We start from the raw sequence: 26,605 nt of genomic DNA on the forward strand, positions 1-26,605 counted from the left end.
CGAAACACATCAGGCACCAGACACCCCATCCTCTTTCACCACCCATTGTGGATTACAAACCTGAACCAGAACCAGGACTTGTGCAGAATATACCGTGGGTCAGCAATTACCAGCAAAGGACTACTAGCAACTGTCACCACTCCATAGGATATCATCATTCTGCAATATCAAGGATGCAGGACTTATCCCATGAATCATGAGTGGTATACGAAACCGTCTTAGCCCATTTCAATTAATAGTCTGTTCCATGATATAAGTCCAATATAGGAACAGAGATCCATATTAAGAGGACAATTAGGGATGTCTATTCCCTCATCCCTAGTAGAAACTGTTCAGCGGTTAAATAATCACATGTAACTTCTTACAGTTAATGGAGCTATTTATAAGAATGAGACTTTATGACAGTTTTTAATGCTTGCAAATACTGTTTTTTATTTATATTGTTTATATTGTAGACAATTTGGTACAAGATAAACCACATCTGGTGTCTTCACAAGTTAGATTAGTCTGGAGGTGTCTTTTGTAGACAATATGTTTATCCCGCCATTTCAAAATGTTCACACTTCTTTCTTGGATCCTTACTGGGTATCAGATCATATTGACAGGTCGTTTTGTTAAAGGCGAACTTACACTTCATCTTGTCATAGTTTTTTGGTGTAAGATAACTAAATAAAATAAATAAACCAATAAAATTAGAGAAACATAAAATGTTATTCCTGTAGGGACTTTAAGTATACAGTACATACATTCTTCCTCTGTTCCATTACTGCAAATGTCACAAAGGTGAAATACTGTACCATTTTACCTCCACAATTAAATGTGTTATGTGATCAGGTGCTTGTCAGTACACCAATAGCATAAACATCCAAATAAGTGTGGACATACAGTATGTAGGCATATAGGGCAAAAGTAGTACGTGTATGTTCCAAGAAACCTCTGTTAAAAGAGGAAAAAATACAATTACTTAATTCAGAGAGGTAAATGTAATAGTGTCTGACATGAGGCCCTAGGCAAGATACCGGTTTGGGACCTTCCTCAAAAAATCTATAGTTTTTTTTTCTGATTGCAGGCAGCATTAATAAAGCCCATTGGCATGTGCACAGTCTAACAAGAACATCGGCATTGGGTACAAATCTGAATAAGGCTCTAGGTCTTTTGGAAGTAGGCTTAATACCTGTGTCACATTTAAAGTAAACTGACTCCCCACATACAATGGATGAAACCATTTTGTGTAACCAAAAGTTTTTTTATCTTATCAAATTACATCAAAGGGACTTTGGGAGTGTGGACAGATCCATGTGATGTCATGACATCATGTGGTAGTCACGCAATGCTCTTCTGGGAACCTTTTAAATGGCCAGTATCTCTTTATCCCTTGGGACCTGCTGGGCCCTAGGTAGGCTAATATGTTGCATTGTGGAATGTCCGCCTCTAAATTGCCGGAGGTCCAGGATTTCATCTAAGAATGGGCGTATAATGGCAATCAATTACAAGGCAAAACCAAAAACCAAACAGGTATTGCCACTTTAAAAAGATGGACATTCTCTGATGAAATCCCAGACCCTATTACATTTACACCAACATGCCCATCTCAGCTTTTCAGTATTCAACATGCATATCTCTAATACTGGATGTTCTTATTTTAAATTTCCTTTGCGAATAGGGGAAGAGGTTATTTACATGTGGGTTCACAAGTGGAATTGGCAGTGTGCTTTATTGAGTAATGGTTGGGGCATGTATAGAGCAGGAGTGTGATCTACAGTATAATGTGTTTTCAGGTATGAATATTGGAAGTTATGATATTTGTATTAAATCTTTAGAATGTTCATTCATGCTTGATGCTATTGCATTATACTGGACCTTTAGATACAAAAGGTTAAAGCCTATTAACCCCTTGAGTGCCAACATGTCTGTGAGAGATTTTCAGAATATCTGCTAAAAATGCCAGCATCACTCACATTTCTTATATAAATTCAAATAAAAATGTTGTGAAAAAGCGATTATATTTCCAATATAAGGTAAACATTACAGGTCATTATGATGAATAAAAAGGTTTGCTTGCCAATTTTTTACACCTATTTTGACAAATTCACTTGGCATTCAAAGGGTTAAATAGTTATTTATTTCTTTATAAGGGTTACCTTGTTCATAGCATGTACTACACAGAGTCCAAAAATGAATGAAAACATCCATAAAGTAATGAAAACACTCTATTCTCCTAAGTAGCACTCTCAAATCTGGGAACAGACATGAGAGTCAGCGAAAGAAGCACTTGGGTCTTCAACTAGATGAAGAGTACTAAAAGTTGTCAGAAATGCAGTTGGGTCTACTGTAGCTAAATCTACACATTGATTAAAGAAAATTCTTATAAGGTTTACTATCAATGGTAACACAAGGTCTAGTCCCGTTAGAGACAAAGACAAGGGCGCCTGGGAGTATGAGCTGATCTTCAAAGAAAGGCAGCTGCTCTGTTTAGGGGTAGTCCATCCCTAATAGTTCTACCATAGGAAAAAAAGAGATGCAAAAGAGAGCAGCGCCTTTTCACTACAATGATTGACACAATTTATATTGAAAGTGAAAAATATTTATGTAAAATCAAATAATACAATAATAAATACAATATATTAAAAACTGATTGAATTGCTCACTCCTGGGGATTGGGTTGCAAATATTGTGACTGGTATGGTAAATGGATGGAAATATTACCAGGGTGGTACGGTGCCCCCCTCAGGCCGCTGGAGGATGCACAATGGGACATGCAATGAAGGTGGGTGATCCAGGTGGGGGTATCCCAATGGTGTGGATGGGAAATAATCAGGGGGTATCCAATTGGTGGGGGGTAAATCAGGAAGCACCACAAGGTCGCAGTATATACCCACACTGGAGGCAATGGTAAAAGTACCCAAACGGTAGGGTAGGCTAAATGAAGCAAGTAATCCTGTCCAGGAGTGAGAAACAACTGACGCGTTTCATGGCGAGCGGACGCGTATACCTGTAAAGTTATGCGCGTCTGCTCGCCACGCTTCGGGCTCGGTGGCTCGCTGCGCTTGCCACACTTTATAAAATCAACTCCACGCCGACGTGGATAGTGGGGGTATGAAAAGGTCAGAGGACGCGTACCGCCGCCCCTCGCGGGCTCGCTGCACTTGCCATGCTTCGGGTTGGCGTCAAGAGTGGGGTGGCGTTAACAATGGGGGGCATTTCAACCATGAGGGGGGGGTGCAATTAAAATTGGGGGTGTTTTGGGGCTTTTTACATTGGAGTCAATGTAAAATTGGGTCTCAGGGACCATTTTACATTGATTCCAATGTAAAAATCGTGTCGATTGCGTAGATCGCATCGCATGTGATTTGGTTGCATGCGATGCGATCGACGCGACTTTTTCTGCCGCGATCAATGCAATCAAAATCGCGGGCGCCGTGCTAGGAAACAAGTACCCAAACAAGCAATACTGTATTTGTAAAAATTAAAACGGTTAGGAGACAAACATATGATAACTATAATTAGCATAAAATTAATTTGCAGTTTATAGGAAGGAAAAAGAGAAAAATATAGTACAAAAGTTGTATAAGCAATCTATTTACTTCCAGGTTAGGATAAAATGATCAATCACAGTCACATGATCGGCCGGAGGTTTTATACTAATGCACAGATGGATCCGTGCTCTTCTTTGCAGGGGATAGCAATGGCGACGCAATCCCCCACCACGCGCCATCTGTTTTTGCGAAAGGGGGCACGCGCGCACGAGATGCGCGCACGTCCCCTTCTGACGGGTTTCCCCAGGTGACCGCCGGCATGTTGGCGGTCACCCGGGGTCCCCACCGCCTCCCCGCACCCCCCTAAACCTGTCCGTCTCCCTGAAGCGGAGACGGACAGGTTTCCGTCCCCCCCAGCGCATGGACACTGAGACACGCGCGTCTCAGTCAGATGGTGAGCCAGGCTGCTGGCGGATCGCCAGCGGTGACATTCTGGCGATTCGCCAGCAAAGAAGAGCCCGGCCCCATCTGTATAAGATATACAACATATATGGCAGAAGGAATAGGCTGACCAATTTATATATAAGTATATTAGAAAGAAGGTATTTTTACCAGTAGTAATTGTGGATGCTTGCGTGGGAAGTTCCACTCGATGTGTGCTATCAACTCCGGTGGAACGCAAATGCGTTCCACCTCTATTTCCGCCTTTGATACTATTGTGCGGGCTTACAACAGTGTCTTCAGTTAGTGGTCCGCCGGAAGTAAATGGGCGGAAGTGACGTGACGGCTTCATAACCACCGGGGATAGCGTTATCTTTGACACTCGACTGTTTGAGTAGTTCTCCCGCTGGACATGATTTAGCGGAAGTGACGTTACGGACCTATGTGTGCAAAGGAAGGTATACCCCCTCAGATTGCGCACTTAGGTCCAGTTCCACAGATATTGTGGGAACCCTTTGAGCCGGCAGGGATGACATTTGTGGGGGACAGGTCATCAGTTAAAGATTCCCATAAGGGAACAGCGGTGTACAATATAGGTTCCTACTTGGGCTAATGAACATAAGATTATGCAAAGACATGTATATCAGATCTATAAATGGCTGCACTAAATCTAAATATACATTCAATATTATTTCATTTATTATAGAGAACATACAAACAGGTATAGAGGAGAATATAATATTTTTTTTATTCAGTATATGGAATAAGTGTCTATCTAAAACGGCACCCTCTGATGGTCAAAAATTATTATAATTATCAGTAAGTTGTAATGTGTACTGATCTGTGTCGCTCTGTAAAGTTATTATGGCAGAGAAATAAGTATAATACATGTGATACATGTTAACATGATAGATATTGGGACTGAATAAATAAATAAAAATACACACTAGGAAAAAATAATAATCATAATAATTTGGTATTGATATTAAATTAAATGAGTCCTATGTAGAACTAATTATCATATTCTCCCATATGTAACACTAAGGAATAATTCATAGGATCTTTGTCTCTAACGGGACTAGACCTTGTGTTTTTTTTGTTTCTTTAAGTCCACTGGTCGGCCGAGATGAGCTGTTTTTCTAACTACAATGAACGGTTAAACAGTAGACAAACATATATTTCCAGATGGGACCAGCACCCTGAAGGAAAAATAGATAAGAATGATGATGTATTAAAAGAGAATTTTGAGGAACTGGAGGACTTATTGAAGGAAGAGACCAAACAGTGGTTGGACAGTACAAATTTGCAAAAATACATCGATAAAAAAATGCTACCATGCGGTCTCTGACTCCATAAGCCCTCCATCTTCCAAAACGATGCAGACTATCAAGAGAAGTGGGATAATATCCTTCATAAATGTTATTTTACGCTGATGGAATTAGATATTGAATATAGGATTAAAAGAGCAAAGGAATTAGAGAGAGAAATAGAGACCCTTAAATTAAAACTGGAACCCCATAACCAACTGAAGGAGTACAAAGAAAGAGATAGCAAGGTCATGGACAGATTAATGAAATTTGAACAAGTGATCATAGATAACAAATGTAAAAAATTCCATAGGGATTTGACCGATTACCAAACTGACAGTGTACGATCCTATCGTCTTAAAAATAGAAATAAGAATCATAGCTATAAAAATAGAACATTTGACAATAGAAAACAGACGGAAAAAACAGTTGACCTTAGATCAGATGAGATTATACCGAATAGGTATACAAGAACCTCAAATACCAAACCTTATAGTCAGGGCGACGCAACTTACCACCATTCAGGGGCAAGACCCAAGGAACAAAGATCTAGGAAAGACCTCAATACCGATTCTTTTTTAGGACCTCGCATATCGAGGGACCTAGACAGATATCCGAGGGAGGGAACCCCAAAAAGAGGTCGCCATTTAAGCGCCGAGGAAACAGGGGGGGTAAAAAGATTCAACGCAAGAGATTAACTCAGGGCCGCAACCTTATTCCACCAACCAATATTTTTAATATTTCCTCCAAAAAATTGAATAACGTTGAACTCCGATTGCTCAAAAAGGAACTTAAATTTTCACCCTCCTCTGAAGCCAACATTTATAATCGTTATATTCGAACATTGTGTAGACAGAAATATTTTGCTAACCAGAAATTACTAAATCCCACCGAATCAGCCACCCCCATCCTTCTAGATACAGGGGACCAGACTTCCCTAGATATTCTGGCAGAGTTATGGGAAGAAAATAACAGTAGTCCTAAAAAGATCTTTGACATTGATAAAACTAAGCTCAAATTGTGATCCGATTTGATCCAATTAAAGCAAAGGGAACTACTGTAGAGTCGTTCTACAAGACAACTCTGGACGATTTCAAAAATCTGTGTTCTTCTAACAAACTTTCCAAGACAAAGTCCAACAGCAATTTGAATAAGTGGGAACAAATTGTTTTGAAAAAACTTATAAAAGATGAAACAATCATCTTTAAAGAGGCAGATAATGGCAGGGGTCTCGTTATTCAGGACAGAACTGATTATGTAAATTAAGCCCTTCGCCAACTGTCTAATAACAAGTTTTATACTGTTTTAGCTTCTAATCCCACTCAGAAGTATACTGCTGAACTCAGATTGCTTTTGGACCAAGCCGTTAATAATCTTGTCATCACTAAGGAAGAATTAACATTTTTGTTTAACCCTCACCCCACGGCACCTATTTATTATCACCTCTCTAAAATTCACAAGGATCTCACTTCCCTGCTGGGTCGTCCTATTATTTCTGGTGTCCACTCCCTCACTTCTAATCTTTCACAATTTGTTGATTTTTATTTACAACCACGTGTTTCCACTTTAAGTTCCCACATTAAAGACACTACGCACTTCCTCAATTTACTAAAGAATATTGAATGGACGGAGTCTTATTCATTTCTTACTCTGGACGTGTAAAGCTTATACTCAAATATTCCGCATGATTTGGGCATCCAGAGTATCCAAAAAAGATTAATATCTGATGGTGATCATCCTGTGGAAATGCGTCAATTCCTCAAGGATTCTATCACTTTCATTTTAAAGCACAATTACTTTCTATTTTTGGACACTTTTTATTTACAGGTGATGGGTACGGCCATGGGGACCAGATTCGAGCCGAGTTATGCCAACCTTTATATGGGTGAGGTAGAAGACCAATTAATTTGGGGATCCCCATACGGCGTGAATCTGGTCCTCTATGGCCGTTACATTGATGATTTGTTTATTATTTGGGATGGGGACATCACTTCTATACACTCTTTTGTTTCTCACCTTAATTCTAATTCTTATCATTTAACCTTCACTTCCACATCTCACACGCACACTATTAATTTTCTAGATATCACAGTGGAAGTTATTGATGGTAAGATTCAAACCTCTAACTATCGAATATTGGTTAATACCAATTCATACCTCAACTTTGACAGTGCCCATCACCCTACGTGGATCAAAAATATCCCGAAGGGTCAACTTCTCCGTCTTAGGCGGCACTGCTCCAGCCAGGACTTATTTGACTCACAGGCTGAAGAAATGATAGGGGCCTTTCAAAGCTGTGGATACCCAGAGGGACTCATTAACGAAGCTTTTAACATCACACGTGAATTGGACAGAGAAACTCTCTTGTGCACTAATACTACAAATAAAAACAGAAATACTAATAGTAATAAAGGACACAATATTGAAACACCACAGCTAGCTTTTATTTCCACATTCAACAGCCAATAACGGGATATACAAAAAATTATTAGAAAAAATTATTGTATTTTACAACAGGATAAAGTACTCAAAGACTTATTACCTACGGAACCACCGTTCATCTTCCGCAAAAATAAATAGTTAAAGAATTTGTTGGCCCCCAGCTTTTTGAAAGCTGGTCCCAATGTCGGATCTACCTCTGAAACCACAGTGGGATGGCTCTCTAAGAAACCAGAGGGCTGTTTCAAATGTGGTAAAAATAAATGTCTTACCTGTAGTTATATCTCTAACAGACTTACTACTATCCAAATGGAGAATGAATCTGTCAAGGTTCGTGGGTTCATAAATTGTGATACCACATATGTAATATATATGCTCTCTTGCAGTTGCAATCTTAGATACGTGGGTAGAACAACCAGACCACTAAGAACACGGTTCTTAGAACACAGAAGAAATGTTCTAAAAGGCTTCCAACTGCACAGAGCTTCAAGACACTTCGCGGAGAACCATAATAGCGATCCCAAACACTTACAACTGACTGGTCTAGAATCAATACCTCCCACAAAACGAGGTGGAGATAGATTCCAGACCCTGTGCAAACAGGAAATATATTGGACCTTTAAATTTGATTGTTTATTCCCCAAAGGTCTTAATGAGGCTATGGAACTTAATATAGTACTTTGAAACATATACATCCTGTTTAGCCTCAATAGTCCCTCGAGAAGATCCTATGAATTATTCCTTAGTGTTATATATGGGAGAATATGATAATTCTACATACTGTAGGACTCATTTAATTTAATATCAATACCTAATTATTATGATTATTATTTTTTCCTAGTGTGTATTTTTATTTATTTATTCAGTCCCAATATCTATCATGTTAACATGTATCACATGTATTATACTTATTTCTCTGCTATTATTATTATTATTATAATTTTATTTATAAGGCGCTACAAGTGTTTCGCAGCGCCGTACAAAGGAACAATACAGGGAGACAAAACTTGGCATAACATTGAATAAATAACAAAAATACAGTACAAATACAGAGCGACACAGATCAGTACACATTACAACTTACTGATAATTATAATAATTTTTGACCATCAGAGGGCGCCGTTTTAGATAGACACTTATTCCATATACTGAATAGGAAAATTATTATATTCTCCTCTATACCTGTTTGTATGTTCTCTATAATAAATGAAATAATATTGAATGTATATTTAGATTAAGTGCAGCCATTAATAGATCTGATATACATGTCCTTGCATAATCTTATGTTCATTAGCCTAAGTAGGAACCTATATTGTACACCGCTGTTCCCTTATAGTATGGGAATCTTTAACTGATGATCTGTCCCCCACAAATGTCATCCCCGCCGGCTCAAAGGGTTCCCACAATATCTGTGGAACCGGACGTACGTGCGCAATCTGAGGGGGAATACTTTTGGGAGCGTGGACTTTTGGTTTTTCCCGGGATCAATCCCGCTCAGCTTCAAGTCTGTTTGAGAACTTTGATAATATCTCGGTTCTCCACCATAAACGGTACTATGCCAAGTGGTTCCACTTGCCTTTTTATTTGTTTATATCTGTATGTTCAATAAAAGGTTTTACACTATACCCCCAATCATTTCTCATTTTGGGTCACCACGATCACCTACTGAGGCTTTAAGGGACGCAGGGATTTACAACTACTTTCATCAGTGTGACAGCTACCCTTGGGACCTGTTTTTGAGCTTTCTAGATTCGGAGAAGAGGAACCCCCTCACCCCATAAGGGGCATACGGTATTTTATGAAACAGCCTTCACTAGTTTTGGAGAAGAGGATCGCCCCTTGACTTTTAGGGACGTATTGTTCGGCGCCAGTGGAGGAGATTTTGATACTCTCCCTTTCTGTCATGTCACTTCCGCCCATTTACTTCCGGCAGACCACTAACTGAAGACACTGTTGAAAGCCTGCACAATAGTATCAAAGGCGGAAATAGAGGTGGAACGCATATTTGGTCTGACTATTCAGAGGACCTAAAGGAATTTATTATAGGGGGAATTAGGTTTATTCTTCGGAATAATTATTTCTTTTTTAACGGCCACTATTACGTACAGAAGGTCGGTACAGCTATGGGCACCAGGTTCGCACTCAGCTATGCCAACCTCTTCATGTCATATTGGGAGTCACAAACCATATGGCATGGGGGGGAGCTGGGGGCGGGCCTGGTGCTCTGGCATCGTTACATTGACGACGTGTTGTTTATTTGGAACAAGGGCCCTGAAAAGTTGTAGTCTTTCTGTAATTCACTAAATTTAAATGACAGGAATATAAAATTAACTTTTTCAAAAAGTAAAGAGGAACTCCATTTTCTTGATTTATGTCTATACATCAAAGAGGGGACTCTAAATACTAAAGTTTTTCGAAAAGCTACTGATTCAAATAGCTTCATTGATAAAACAAGCCAACACCATGGGAACTGGCTCGATGAAATCCCATATGGACAGTTCCTCAGGGTCAGGAGGAACTGTACGGAACAAAACGTTTATCAGGAACAATCCCTTGAAATGGGAACACGATTCCTGGAAAAGGGTTATCCACAAAACCTAATTGAAAAAGCAAAAGAAAGGGTTGATAACACAACTAGAGAATCCCTGATATATCAGGACAAAAAATCCAGGACCACTGATGAGGGAACACAATGGTCGTTCATTAGCCAATACCATTGTCAATACAGGGAGGTGGAAAATGTTTTTAGAAAAAATTGGAAAATTCTGTTAAAGGACCCCATTATAGGTCCACAACTCCCCCCTGCCCTTCGTTTCATATATAGACGTTCAAGAACCATCAAAGATACTGTGGTCAGAAGTGCCCTGGATGTTCCTAAAAGGAGTAGCATTCGTAGCCAAGGCTTTCACCATTGTGGCTTATGCCAAATGTGCAGGTCAACTAAAGGCACAAGCAAAATTAAGGAATTCCAAGTAAAAGGATTTAAATATCCTATAAAAGACTTCCTAACATGCAATACGAGAAATGTAGTGTATGCTATCGAATGCAAGTGTGGTCTGGTGTATGTAGGAAAAACCACTAGAAGTCTAAAGACCAGATTAGCCGAACATGTCTATAATATAAAAAAAGGTTTAGACAGTCATACACTACCAGCCCATTTTAAGAAAAGTCACCATTCGGACCCTTGTCAAATTAGAACATTTTGGGTATCCAACAGATAAACCCCAATTGGCGTTGCAATGATGTTGAAGTTCACCTTGCTAAGGCAGAAATGCAATGGATATACAAACTTAAGACTTTGGTCCCAACAGGCCTGAATTGTGACTTCGAACTTAAATGGTTTCTTTGATTTTTCCTTATACTGCACATTGTCACTTTAAATTTTAAATGGATAGTGCTTTTTAACCTTTTAATCACTTAAAATGTATATGAATTTCTGTATAATTAATTAATTAATTTTTTATATAAAGAATTTTCTATATTTATAAACCTGATACGCTGTTTTTCTATTCCTTATCGCTTTTTTTGGGTATTATGAACATTTGAAATTATGGACATTCTCCCAAACATGGCCGTGCGGCTCAAGATACAGGAAAAAGTATGCATGGAGTTTTGGAACGCAAATAAGGAAGTAGATGTGAAACGCACAAGCGGCAGAATGAATAAGACCACTTCCGGCCTTCACGGACATTGCGATACGTCATATCCGGAAGACGTAGCCGGAAAGAACACCTGTTGGGGATTTCTAAATCATGTACGGGGATAAAAGAGCCGCCCCGGTCGATAATGACAACACGCTTCTGAGGAAGGGCTCCATTAGCCCGAAAGCGCGCTCAAGCTTATAGTTATCACCGAACGGACCGGACCTGTGGGAGCCGCATCATCTCTGTGTGGAACCATTTGTACATTTGTGGCTGGACCGGCCGGACACCGTTCTACCCAGGATTGGGTGATATGTTTTTATTTGTTTTATCTTATGTGAGTGCACCATTAAACTTTGTTATTCTTTCATAACAAACAGTATTGCACTATCGAGTTCTTCCGTTAGTCCTATAGGTAAAAAACCTGAGGAGGAGAACACAATTCAGATGTGGCCCAAAGACTGGTGATATGCGCATATATGACCCACTTTTGTGAGTGTGCTACTTAATTCAAAATCATCCAGAAATTGTATGACATTACCACACTATGGTCTTTTTTTGTTGCTCTTGTCTTTTGAGTCTTTAGATTATTTATCCATCCGCCTGGACTTATACAATACCTACTTTGTGTAAGTTAATTTTCATCTCGCCAGTGGGTGTTTCACCAAAAACTTTGTTATTTCTGTATATGCTTTAAAGCTTTTTGTGGTGGAAGCTTTCTTGGTGTCACCCTGGGCAGAGTTGTTTGCGCTGTGGAGATCAGATATATTTTTCTACCATTTACCATACCAGTCACAATATTTGCAACCCAATTCCCAATCAATTTTTAATATATTGTATGTATTATTGTATTATTTGTTTTTACATATATATTTTTCACTTTCAATATAAATTGTGTCAATCATTGTAGTGAAAAGGCGCTGCTCTCTTTTGCATCTCTTTTTTTTTTTACTATCAATGGTACCTCAAAATGACAGAGACCAAAATGTATACTTCTGATTCCCCCTTATGCTATAGAAATTAAGTTTTTACACATCTGGTAGACGTGACCAAAAATCTTCTTTTTCCAGGATAAAGGGGGTTATTCGGGTTTATTCCTTCTGGCAAATTCCTTCTTAGATGGACAAAACCATGTGCACTGCAGGGGGGCAGATGTAAAATGTGCAGAGAGAATTAGATTTGGGTGAGTCATTTTCTGTGAAAATACTTACTGCTTTATATTTACACTGCAATATAGATCTCACTTTGAATTAAAACCCCACCCAAATCTAACTCTCTGCAAAAGTAGCATCTACCCACCTGCAGTGCACATGGTTTTGTCCATCTACGAAGGAATTTGACAGAAGGACTAAACCAGAATAACCCCCAAAGTTAGGTTCCTTATTTCCTTACATGTTCCATAGGATTCAATTAGTAATGACTATTGCCTAGATGAAAAATCAGCACTTTTCTTCATTTTTTTTAGTATGAAATGGCAAGAAACATGTGAATCGGTGTTCCATGTGTTTTTGACACCTTCCAGGCGAAATTGAAATGTTGTCTATTTTTTGTATTAATGGTAGAATTAAAGAGAATAGTATTGAGTGCGCACAAGTGATTGGAGTGCAGCTTAAGGGGGGTATTCAATCTTCGGGTCACGGCAGACGAGCTTGCTCGCCCGCCGTGACCCAGTCCTGTTCTCGGTCAGCTCGACCGAGAACATGCAGGCGGGATTCAATGTCCTGCCTGCAGCGGGACGAGAAGGGGGCGTGGCCGCGAGTTGCGGCCGGGAAGTGACGAGCTGCAGCCGGCAGCTCGTCACTTCCCGGCTGTTCTCGGCAGAACGAGCCCGACAGCTAGAGATGTCGGGCTCGTTCTGCCAGGAAACCCTGTTCAATGCTGTCGGGGAAGACAGCATTGAATAGGGCCCGTCGAGCATCTCCCCCAAGGGAGATGCTCGACGGAGATTGAATATCCCCCTTAGACTCAGTACATAAAGGGGGTTATTCTAGTTCACTCTTTCTGACAAAATCCTTCTTAGATGGACAAAACCATGTGCACTGCAGGTGGGGCAGATTTAACATGTGCAGAGAGAGTTAGATTTGGGTGGGGTTTTACCAGTGTTGCAAGTAAGGGGGTACGGTGTGGTACGGAGTACCTGTAAGAAATATGTTGCAGGTACGCAGTACCACTTACCCCTGATCCACTGTCATTTCTATTTTCATTTTAAGTCTAAATATAATGCATCCGCAGCCCGCCCACCCAGCGTTATGATTGGTGCTGTATGCAGCTACCGGCTACTGCTGATTTAGCCTGTCACACTGACAGGCATCAGCAGCGCAGACAGCATGAAGAGCAGGCTCCACTATTGTAAGCACAAGCTGCCTGGCTCTCCCCCAAGCAAGAGCCAACCCACCCCCAGTCATTCCCAGTTTCTCATTCCCGGTCTCCTGTGTCCACGCCTCTATTGTCATTTAGTCACTCCTCTAGCTTTGTGTGACCACGCCCCCTGATGACACATGACCATGCCCATTTTTGGTGGAGGCTATCAGTACTACCAAGAAAAAAATTCTACTTGCACCACTGGGTTTTACTCCAAAGTGAGATCTATATTGCAGTGTAAAAATAAAGCAGCCAGTATTTACCCTGCACATAAACAAAATAACTCACCCAAATCTAATTCTCTCTGCACATTTTACATCTGCCCCCCTGCAGTGCATATGGTTTTGTCCATCTAAGAAGGATTGTGTCAGAAAGAGTGAACTAGAATAACCCCCAAAGTGACATCCAACCACTTCAAAAATACATAGAGTCAAGGAAAACAAGTACAAAGTCAGTAAAGCGCTCCCCAAACACACCATGTGAAGAATACAATAAAAAATACTGTCCCTTTTAAGGAGATTTTCAGCTCTCAAAGCGGCGTGTAAATACTGTAAAAAAAGCCTTGGCTTTATGCAGACCATCCAGCAAGCATATTGCCAAGGGGAGATACACCACAATTTAGTGCAGATGGTTATGGCAATTGGAGTATTATATAGATTTCAGGAACACTCACAAGCTAGCTGTGTATATAATAGCATTCAGAGATATCCCACTGGCAAAACAGCAATTTCCTCAATGCAGGATGTCATCACATGTAAAAATTAAGAGAGAGTGATGGTGCAGATCAGTTAGACAAAACACCTTTTAATTTCACAATTACACTCACATATAGAAGACAAGATAAAAAGCGTATGTGGTATCCCAAAGGCAAACACTGGAACTGGGTGTCACCGATCCGTCCCTGGAGAGAAAAGATGTTGATTTCACTGACCCTCCGGAAAGGTCAGACTCCGGAAACAGGGGGAACGTCCAGTCAGTCAGGCTTAGGGTCCACAAAGTCCTGGTAAGCGCCAAATGCGTTTCGGATAAACCTTATTTCGGATAAATTCCTATTTATAATATTTTTTTTAAACTCCATTTTTTATACATATTTTTAATATATATTTTAAGATAATATATATTTTATACCAATCGATCCTTAATTGCTGCTAAAAGAATCATAACCTGCACCTAGCACCTTATTATGTATGTATTTACAGAGAATGGATACTTACACATTGTATTTCCTACCTAGATTGTTATGTGCGTTACAATAAAGCACATTCAAAGCGGTGGAACGCAAAAACCCGGAACTTCCGGGTATTTGGAACGCACCGCCATCTTGGAAACGTAAGGTACACAATGAAACAGCGGCAGGTGCCGCTTATGAAACAGCGGCAGGTGCCGCTTATGGACAGCAATCAACAGGCACATAAATAGCGGCCTCTGGACTTCCTGGGATACGCCATTGAGAAAGGTTTATCCGAAACGCGTTTGGCGCTAACCAGGACTTTGTGGACCCTAAGCCTGACTGACTGGACGTTCCCCCTGTTTCCGGAGTCTGACCTTTCCGGAGGGTCAGTGAAAACAACATCTTTTCTCTCCAGGGACGGATCGGTGACACCCAGTTCCAGTGTTTGCCTTTGGGATACCACATACACTTTTTATCTTGTCTTCTATATGTGAGTGTAATTGTGAAATTAAAAGGTGTTTTGTCTAACTGATCTGCAGCATCACTCTCTTTTGATTTTTACTGGTGATGACATCCTGCATTGAGGAAATTGCTGTTTTGCCAGTGGGATATCTCTGAATGCTATTATATACACAGCTAGCTTGTGAGTGTTCCTGAAATCTATACAATACTCCAATTGCCATAACCATCTGCACTAAATTGTGGTGTATCTCCCCTTGGCAATATGCTTGCTGGATGGTCTGCATAAAGCCAAGGCTTTTTTTACAGTATTTATACGCCGCTTTGAGAGCTGAAAATCTCCTAAAAAGGGACAGTATTTTTTATTGTATTCTTCACATGGTGTGTTTGGGGAGCGCTTTACTGACTTTGTACTTGTTTTCCTATTTTTTTTAATAGCAACATGGAAAAAAATTACTCAAAGCTGCAGATAACACTGGAAAAATTATCAGGATGATAGAAAATTTGGTGTCTTTAGTTTAAGTTAGGGAGAAGGAGTTAGGGAGAAGGAAAAACACTGACCTTTCGCCTACTGACCAATAAACCAACCTCCTTTTATATTTGTGATCTACAGTACCTAATACCTAGGCTGTTCCACTCAAACATGTTGATCATCTCTCACCACCCGCCATGCCCCCTTTTCTCTACCCCAGATTTATATCCTGTATTTGATCTGAGTCAATGTGTTACAATTATTTTTCTATTTTGTTGGGTTTTTTTTGGATGCTGCATTCGGTCATTTTTAAGCCATGGTTGTAATTGGGGCATTTGAATCAATATCAATATAAAAAAAAATATATATATTTGGAAAGATTCATCTTACGCTGAGCAACATCTTATTTCTCCACCTAGAGAGCAGCTACAATCCATACAACTCTCTGTCCTCCATGAGCTGCCAACTTCATGGTATTCACCATCCTTGAAACATCCTGGAAACAAAATATATTAACAAAACTTTAGAAACCATTCATGTATACAACATCATGATCATTGTAAAATGTGTGGGAAAGTTAATATAATCTTATATTACCTTTGTTGCTGACATATTGGGTAATTAATCAAATGTCAGAAATCTACTGCAGACTATTGATTTAAAACTGTATAAAGCTGCTATTGTGATTTTATATCTGTGCTATGTCGAGAACTTAGAAATAGTGGGATAGTGTCACTGATCTTACATCTCCTATGTCTGATCAGCACCTTTTGCTGGTGGGGGAGGTGTATTGGGAGGGGCAGTTAAATCAGGATGCACATATGTTTCTTTTGGCTGATATATTCAGTATAGCTTGGGACGCCAGTCCTTCAGGACGCTAGGGATCTAGTATAAGAAGGGTCTAGTTATAAAGGGTCAGCTTTAAATTATTAGCAGCGTTATACCGGCGTTCTACCAAAGGAAACCAGAAGGTAAACAACAAACCAATATTACTTCTGAAGGACTGCATTAAAACCACAAAACTCAGGAACATCATGTGGCCTCAACTCACACATCTGAAGAAGGAATATTTTCCGAAACATGTTATCAGGATGCCATCACGCTGATGGGAGGACTTTGTGACCATCTACCTTTGTCTCTATTCAAGCCTGTGCGGTGGTGCGCCCCCTTTGCTATCCCAGGACTTACCATCATATAGCACCACAGCCCACCGCACCACCTCAGAACGGTGAGATAAAGACATTGATTGCCCCTGTTCAGATGTTTGTATGCATTCAATTGCATTATAAAACTGCATTTGCACTTTTGGATGAAAACGTTTTTCTTGTTTTTATTGTTATGTGAAATAAAATTGTTATTCTGGAGATCATAGTGCCCTGAACTGGGTCCAGATCATATATAGCATATCCACTGCACTGTTATATGCGCCATCTCTGCTGACCATTTCTTCTTAGATTTGCTACACCAAACATTGGGTGTTTTTGCTCTTTTTCCGGTCAACAGAGGGCTGCTAATAACATTACAGCTAAAATTGTGCACACAGATACCACCAATCCCCTTTTTCCATTGTCTTCCTTGTATGGCTTGGCCATCTTACAGTGTAACCTTCGTAGTGTGCCCACCATGGCTGCCTCATGTAGTGCACTTGTGGATGAGATGAAAAATAAATGGACCTGAGTATACATTGAAATCACCCATTTTGGGTAATTTCTTTTATGGGTAATCTATTCCACCCAGGGTAATCCTACGCAGAGTGCCTAAAATGGCTGCCGCACTTGATACCTTGTCAGGGTGGAGTACACAACCCATGAAAATGATTATCCAAAATGCTGCACCAATCCTGCATTATGCTTACTGTGTGCTCAAGGCTTTCGTTTGTCTGTGATTTGTCTGTTACTGTAGAACCAACATCCTCTGTATTATGTGCATTGTTTTTTAATGTCTGTAAAGTGCCTTGAGTCCTGTTGGAGAAAGTGCGCTATATAAATTAAAATTACTTACTTATCATTTCCCAAAGTGATTAAAGCAATGTAACTATTGATTTGTGTTAATTGTTCTGCTCCATGGTACAACATAACGTAACCACCAGGTGTTGGGGTAACGCCAGGTCTTAAGTTGGACAAAGCTGCTACAGGAGGCTGGGCAAGGCAAATAAAGGACTGGAGTTAGACTGGGACACAGTTGGAAGGACCAGACACACAATAACTTTAGCACACTACCATGTGCGACTGGTACAGGACCACTGCGGCAGACAGACAGGCTCTGGAAGTGGAATAGCCGCTAATAGCGACACAAACATATAGGTACATGGACCAGACTGGGGAAGAGTGCCAGTAGCAGAGTAGCAGATTTATTGACACATAAGCACAGGTATATCCGATTCCACATAGAAGCTCAATAAGAGCAGTTACATAAAGGACACAATAATACAGCAGTTTATACACAAGACAAACAGAAGCTTACTATGAGAAGGTACAGACAGGGCAAGTTTTATCAAACAGGACTAAAGCAGAAGCTCTATTAGAGCCAGTGACATGTAGTGGTTGGTGAGGCTCTGGCTTGATGGAGCCAGCGCCGGGTTGTGAACACTAAATAGACTGTGCCTGACTCCCTGCAGTGCCTGAAACATCTGTTAAAGAAAGGAATCCTCTCCTGTACACAGGCCATTATTACATGCACAATCAGCAGCGCTACACTGGTGGTGGCTGACAGCTTGGGCTGTCAGTGCCACTGTACTCAACAGGCATGATGTGGTCTCTGCAGGCTGTTGTGCGGGCTCCGTCGCTGCACCAGGGGTATGATATATATATGAGTGGAGGCACTCACCTCAGCAGCTGCAACAGGGACAGCACATTGGTTACTATCATGGACGTCAGAACATTTTTATAGGTTGGAGGGCAAAATATTCTCTCATTCTGGCACTCCTAAAATTTTAAATGTTGCTCCCTACGGTTTTATGAAACAGACAGAATGACACAGTAAAATGCCAGATCTGCACTACGGGTCTAAGTCATGTCTGTACACATATACGGTACCTATTATTTTTAAGCTACCAAATTTCCATTGCAGAAGTCCTCAGTAACTATGTACACATCAAGGTGCTAGGGTGTTCGGCACCCACCAATAATTCATAAATACACGTAACAGCCGCAAAAAGGGATGTGCTCTTACAAGGAAAGTGTGTGGACACACAATATTGCCTCTAATTCAAAGTATGCTGCACAGTAGCAGAAGCTTATTCAGATTACACCACTATAATTCATATTGCACCATATTGTAGTTCCCCTTATACATGTTACATCATACATTAGTACCCCTTTTACAAAATGCCACAATAGTGGGCACAGACACACAGGGGCAGATGTATTAAGCCTTAACAAGAGATAAATGCAAGGGTGATAAGGAGAGATAAACGTCCAGCCAATCAGCTCCTTACTGACTTTTTTCAAACACAGCCTGTAACATGGCAGTAAGGAGCTGATTGGCTGGGCATTTATCTCTCCTTATCACCCTTGCATTTATCTCTTGTTAAGGCTTAATACATCTGCCCCACAATTCCTTAACAAAGTCTACCCATGTCAATCAACAAATATAATGGGTTAAATTTGCTAAGATGTGAAATACACTTCACAGGTCATGTTGCTATGGGCAACCAATCAGAAACTACTTCTTATTTATTTACCACCCTCTAGAAGATAGATAGAAGGTAGACAGGATGTGATTGGGTGGCCATAGCAACATGACCTGTGAAGTGTATTTCACATCTCAGTAAAAATATCTCAAATGTTCAGTTATTAAAAAAAATAAAATAAACATAAATACATTAATTAAACATTTGTGCAGGAGGTGAACAGTTAAAAGTTTCCCATTCTAAAATTAGGTACACACTGGGCGTTATGCTGTCTGGTTAGATGGATCAGACCAACATATCGCTCAGCTTCACTTGCAATGATGGTAGGTTTGATGTGCTGAACAATCAAATGTGGAAGTAACAGTACATTTATTAATAACAGTAGTGAATTTTCATTATATAATTGCCTTCTGCCCATATTGGCTTTTTCTGGTATCTGCATATGAGAAATGTGAGGTGGCAAGTTAATTTTAACTGTACTGAATTTTTTTTTGTTTAAAATGTTGCCCTAAATGGGCATTACAGACGGTGTAATGGTTAGCATTACAGCCTCACAGCGCTGAGGTCATGGGTTCTATTCCCACCATAGCCCTTACTGTGCGGAGTTTGTATATTCTCCCCGTGTTTGTGTGGGTTTACTTCGGGTACTCCGGTTTCCTCCCACAATCCAAAAATATACTGGTAGGGTAATTGGCTTCCAACAAATGAACCATAGAATGTCTGTGTTTGCATGTACATTTGGTAGGGAATATAGATTGTAAGCTCCACTGGGGCAGGGACTGATGTGAATGTTTGACTATTATCTGTACAGCGCTGCGGAATATGTGTGTGCTATATAAGAAACTGTTAATAAATAAATAAATGACCATTACAGACCAAAATTAAATATGCTGGCATCATATGAGAAAACATTACATAATTTCATCAACAGTTATTAATACAATAGTATTAGAATTGGGTGACAGTGACCCCCCCTCCCCCCTCCCCCCTCACAAAAAAAAAATCAGTGGGCACAGGAAAGCCCCACTCCATAGAATACAGTGTATGGGTCAAGGTAGAGGCACAGGACAGGCAATAACTTACCTACCCAAGCACACATTGCAACTTCACCTTCATTCAGGCAATCCGATGGTGCCCCCAATATTGATGACCAGGACCTGGGCCTTGCTGGCTATGAAGCTCATACACTCCATTGAGCCATGCAGGTTGTGGATCCTGGGCAGCTGTCTTTCAGGGTGTCCGGTGGGTTGGACAGTGTGTACACCGTGCCCTGGATGCAAGAGGCAAACATGGACTCTTTCTCCAGGAGGAGCATTGGGCTATGCCTCAGAGTGGGGTTTGGTGGTGCTCCAGATCTCCTTGGAGGCAGAGCTGAGGCAAGAGCAGTTTACATGCTGCTTCCCATGTCCCATACTGCACTGAGATCTGCTCTACTGCCAGCAGGAGTAAACTGTGGGAGTGTTAAGGCCGTTGACCCCAGCTGCCAGCACCACTGCCTATTATATACTGTGACAGCAGAAGGCAACAGCAACAGTCATCACCTATGAGAATGCAGGCGGAGAGGAGCCGGCAGGTTGCAGCAGAACTGGCGGCCCAGCGGCAGGAGCACTGGAGAAGTCAGTGGACATCTGTTTGTAGAAATGGCACTGGAAATTCCTCAGTGACAGGGGCATGCTTTCATATAGGCAAAAAGCATGTCCCAGTCACTGAGGCACTTCTATAGGTGCCGCTTATATAGCTTTTTTGAATGGGCTTTTAAAGCCCAGTGCTCAGCCATGCCCACTGCCCTACCATGCACTTGTCGGAAATTGCATTGTACTGTAATTTATGTACACTTTAATATTATTCTCATTCATTTGTCAGTATAAACTTACCCTCTGGATCCTCTTCCTCTTGAGGAGGTTCTGTCAGGCAAGCGGCATTGCACACAGTGAAAAGGACACCGGCACTCAACACAAGACCCGCAATATATTTCTGGAATTCAAATGAAAGAAAAATACTCATAAAAACAAAAGTCATTTTATTGACTTCACATTGTCAGACTGGAGTTTTAGAAAAAAATGTTTTGTACAATCACTGTGTAGGGAATCCGATACAAATGTAATAATACACAGTACCAGTGCCTTTTTTCTTACCCATGGTCTGTAGCTCCCCCCCAAGGATAATCCGCAACATTGCTCAGTCTTAGTGAAGCTAGATGCTGTATGTGAGTCTGAACTGGCTTCACTTTGACTCCCAGTGACTCCCTCCTATGGCGAGGTAGGAGCCTCCTCTGCTCAGGACCAATGATTCTAGTTGATGTTCTCATGCTGCTAGATAAAGCAATTGTTCCTGCTTTCACACTTATTCCTGAACGATCGGAAGAGGCCAAATTTAGCCCATTATGATGGTGCATTTCTGCGCATGTGCCAACCCCAGCACCAAACTGCTGTGGCGATTTACACACTCGCCAGGTCCTTCGTTGCGGGGAGGGAGGGCAGGGGGCGGACAAAGGCAGAAATGGGGCAGGAGAATTTGGCGGCCATCGAATGATTTCCCCAGCCTTTGGAAATTGAAGTCATTCTGAACTGACTTTTATTTCCTCCGCAAATCGCATTAGACGGGGAAGACATCGGCTCGACTGTATTCCCATGGGAACGCCCAGCGTTCTTATGGGGACGCCCATTGAATGATTTCTCCTGCTAGCGACCACATATGAGGGGATATGTTAGTGAATACATCCCCTCGCATGGTACCAAGGGGATTTGGCGATGGTCTCAACACCCAATAAGCAGCGATTTTCTCTGTTTACCGAGCCAACATGAATCACCCCCTTAGGGTATATTTTCTTTAAACCTGAAATTCAAAAGCATCAGGCCTAATTCAGATTTCAGATGTGGTTGGAGCTGCACCCTGTGCCACAAAGTACAGATTATCATGTGCAAACAGATCCTGCGACACAGAATGGGAGAGGGAAGAGACCGGTGATGGCGCTGGACCTCGGGAACACCCAGCATTTAAGGGCATCTCCATGAAAATGCATTCCCATTGGATGTCAGCTCCGAGCCCGCCTTCCTGGATTTGCAGAGGAAATAAACGTCCATTTCTACTGACTTTTATTCCTCTGAAGGCAGGAGAAAGCATTTGATGGTCGGCGACCATCGAATGATTTCTCCTGCTAGCGGACGCATGTTTGCCAACACATCCTCTCGCATGGTACTGAGGGGATTCAGTGGTGGGTGTTTGGCGGGGCGGCATTAAGCCGCTCGGTAAGCAGCGAATGACCGCTGCTTACCGAGCGGTGTTGAATCACCCCCTTAATCCATTGAAACAAGGGAGCATTCTAGTGACTATTTCACCAAACTCCCGTAGAAAAAAATACAAAAAAGTATTTGCAGTGCTGTGTTTAGAATTGGGGGCACGTAAACGCTCAACCAGGGGTGTTCACTTGCTACCCTCCCCACCAGACCAGCATACAGCAGGGTGTGCTAGGCTGTCGCTGCTTCCCGCTCTTGGTGGCCCTGCTATCATTACAAAGCAGATCTTAGATCTATTGAGCACTCCAATCCAACTCTTCATCTTTGTAAGTAGCGGCAGTGCGAAAATATGCAAATGCCACAGGACTCCCGTGAGTAACAAAAAATACCCATTGCAGGCTTCTTTGAGCTGCTGCTTCAACCAATCGACTGTTTGATCATCAGACATCTGAGTAACCTTTAGGTGTAGTGGAAACAGCAGGATATACTTAGTTGGAAATAGACAGACACATAACCGTTATGAAACAGCCAGATCAAGGGACTGGTAAACATATAGTACATGCCCAAAATTTACTGGGTGCTATTGATCCCTTAATACAGTAATGACTGTTTAAGAATGGTGTATCATTGTACATATACCACAGAGCCACCTGCCAGTCCAGCAGCACTGCTACAGAGATCACATGATGGAAAATTTTGTCCAGCAAGCAGCCACCAGGTGGGGAGTGTGGATGCTGTGGGTCGTACGATCACTGCTGGCCACAGTGATTGGGATTCAGAGCCGCAGCTACATAAAAAAAGAAATAAGTGCAGTGCTTGAACCGGTATACCGGCATAATGAAGTTTGCCGATATATCGCTGTATACTGTCAATCTTTGAGCAGCGTGTGTGTGTGTGTCATTTATTGGCTGTAATTCATCCATGTACTGTATGCAGTACATGGGTGCTGGGAGGTGTGACAGTGAAAGTAAAGTGGTAGGGCAATAAACATCTTATTGCTTTACCTCTTTCACACTGCACCTATAACCCGGGTCAACCTGGGCCGTGGTGCGGTGTGAAAGGACCAAACTGAATATTCTGGGTAAACGAACCCAGCATTTCAACCCGGGTTATAAGAAGGGTTAAACCAGGGTTAAGTATAATAGAATCAGATATATGTGATCACTCACATATATCTAGAGAGCGCCACACCAATGGATGTAATCAATATAGATTTATTACTTTTAAAATTATTATAAATCTCTCAATAAAATGTACAATTTAATAAGTACTCACAAAAAAATATATAAAAACACAATGGAATAACAATAGATTTGCATACACTCCTGATAAAGTCAATTTAAGGACTGTGTTTAAACAGTAGTATGTCCTTTGATTATCCCTTGATAGGGACTTAGAGCTTTTTAGACAATGATAGTTTCATTAAGGGTGATAGAACAGACCTCAATTTCTTTTTCTATAGCCGATGGAATGAATTGATGGCAATCTCTATTCTGTGTGATTAACAGACAGCTCAAGCTCCCCTGTCAGCGGTCGCCGCCTGTTGACGATCCGCTGATGTGATGTTTGTACAGGGGGCGAGCCGTCCGTCTCCAGCAAGCTGTACAGATTAGCTGTATGCCGGGAATCACAATTAGTGACACGGTGCGGGACTCACCCAGGTTGGTGGAATTACCAGTCGGACGCCGGCTGTTGGTATATGCTGGAAACACTGGGGAGATCACCGCAGGAAGGCAGAAGGAAAAGCGGCTTGAAGATTGTGGAGGCAGGTGGTTGTATCTATCACTCAGTAGTAGCTGTAGGAGGTGTATAGCAATCCTTTACGCGTTTCTCTGCTATAGCAGGGCAGCGGTTTCTTCAGAAGGCAGGTTGCCCTGTGTATAATGGGTGGCCCAGGTTAATTGTCAAAATCCCAGGTCCGACCCGGCTTAGCGAAGTGAAAGTGGTATCAGTCTGGTACATGCTAAGTAATACATATATTGGCATTTTGCTCAAGTGGCCGATATATCATGAGCCCATCACTGTATGTGTACACCCAGTACTGTATGTCTGTGAATAAGGTCAAAATATCTAAAGTGGCGCAGAGAGGGGGCATGGGTCCTTTTTACCCAGGCCCGGGCATGTTGGGTCCCGGTGTGGGCCTGGGTCCCGCTACACCCCTCCCTCCCATTGCAGGGAGACTTTGGGAAGGTAGAGTGAGGACTGACTGCTTCTTTAGAGAGAGTATGTATAGACACTCTCTCTGAAGAAGCCGCTGACGCTTACTGCAGGAGGGGAAATGCATTAAAGACCTATTTAGAAGCACCTAAGAGCTGGGATATTGACACTGATTTAAGCAGACACACCCATCCCCATTTGTGATCTCTAGAGAAAGCTGCACCACAGGTTGTGAGCAACAGCAGCTGGGAGACACAGATCGGCACTGTCCTGAAGGGTCTGTGAAACCAAGTAAGGTATCTGCTGGGCTTACTAAGGGTGGTGATATTATTATACGGATTTTAGGATTATGTATTTTATTTGTATTCATTGTTGATTATGAATGTATTGTATCAGAACTGGTAGGCAACTGCCTTGCACAGTTTTATTGACCCCATCTTGTTTTACTTTATTTAATTGTTCATTATCTTATTTATTTGACTTGTGATGTTATGGGTTTTATGATATTGGCCGGGATGTAATGGAAGCTAATTTTAGTCGACAGGTAAAAGTTGCTCAAAGTCAACGTTAGAATGTCAACTGTTTACCAGAACTCGGCCAATGTAACACTCCGAATGCAAATCGGCTCTGACTTCTGATGGTATTTTTAGAGTAGGAAGCATCTGAATTTTTTAAGACAACCGGAATGCACCATATACAGGTACACCGCTGATTTTCCAGCAACCGGTGGTCCGGAATCTCCTTTAATCCGGACATATCAAGTGCCAGGGGGAAATTAGTATTGATAGGTTGTTAGATGTAGAAGGGACTATGGGAGTCTGTGGGAGCTTGGATTATCTGCACGCGCAAGACAAGCTGCGGATTGGTACTACAGAGGTCACACTGAGGGGGGCTCTCTGCTTTCTGAGGGTACCACCGATAATCCATCAAATTTGGTAATCCAGCTCAGTGCTGGAACAGACTATGCCGAGTAATCGCTGTTCAACCTGTAGTGTAACAGTTGCAGACAGGGACGTAATGGCGGCCGAGTTAGAAAGTCAGACAAATATAGAGATGGATTTTTTTTTTTTTGAGGGGGTCATAAGTTTTATTCAACAATGTTTACGTTCACTTACAAGTACACAATTAGGTACATTTGTAACAAACAAACATTTTTCAAATTATTTGTAACTTTCATTTGCAAAATATACTTTGACCTGTCAAAATAGGTCATGTACTGTACAAATGCATCTTATGCGCATCGCTGTGCAATATGGATGTACAAGCAGCATCTATGTAATTGTGACTGTATCTGCATAAAACATGTTCTGCTAAAGTGTATCCTAGCCAAGCAGTGTAACATACAGTCATTTGGAATGCAGCTGGACACTATTTACAATTGGTGACTGCAGAATAATTGTATATTTCACAAAATTGGACCAAAAATGGCTCCTACTACATCCCGATTCCTGGCCATTGTGTTTATCCATTGCACTGTAATGCATAGTTAACAGTTATCTTAAGATTCTTTATAGCTGTAATTTAGTAATTTGTGATAAAGTATAATTTTATGTAAAAAAAAGACAAATAATAAAACCGGTAGCTTTTTTTCTGACAGTGTGCTTTACACTGACCAAATATATTTTCAACTCTTTGTAAAAAAAGCTCCTGTACTATTGGCTCGGCAAGGTAATTATTAGCTGAGTGTTTGCTGTAGTCGTTTGATCATTAAACAAGAAAAAGACATACAACCAGCAAAGATTGGGGATGACCGGGGTGTTTAATTTCTAGAGCATAATGTTACTTTGTAGTGGTCTACATACAGTAAACCTTTC

At 41.2% G+C, this 26,605-nt stretch overlaps 1 protein-coding gene across 1 annotated transcript in view; it reads right to left on the reverse strand.

The window, feature by feature from the left end:
* Nucleotides 1-405: 405 nt before the first annotated feature.
* The window catches only part of LOC146008974 (beta-microseminoprotein-like), a 34,303-nt gene continuing 8,103 nt past the window's right edge, over nt 406-26,605 (reverse strand). Inside the window, exons 2-4 of the mRNA XM_083148856.1 lie at nt 21,273-21,372; nt 16,158-16,263; nt 406-665 (exon numbers count right to left, since the gene is read on the reverse strand). Of these exons, the coding sequence (XP_083004982.1) occupies nt 536-665; nt 16,158-16,263; nt 21,273-21,372 (336 nt within the window). The 3' untranslated portion in view covers nt 406-535. The remainder of the gene's footprint in view (nt 666-16,157; nt 16,264-21,272; nt 21,373-26,605) is intronic.

Source organism: Crinia signifera, chromosome 6 (genome assembly GCF_055691185.1).
Source record: "Crinia signifera chromosome 6, ASM5569118v1, whole genome shotgun sequence".
In the NCBI taxonomy this organism is placed as follows: Eukaryota; Metazoa; Chordata; class Amphibia; order Anura; family Myobatrachidae; genus Crinia; species Crinia signifera.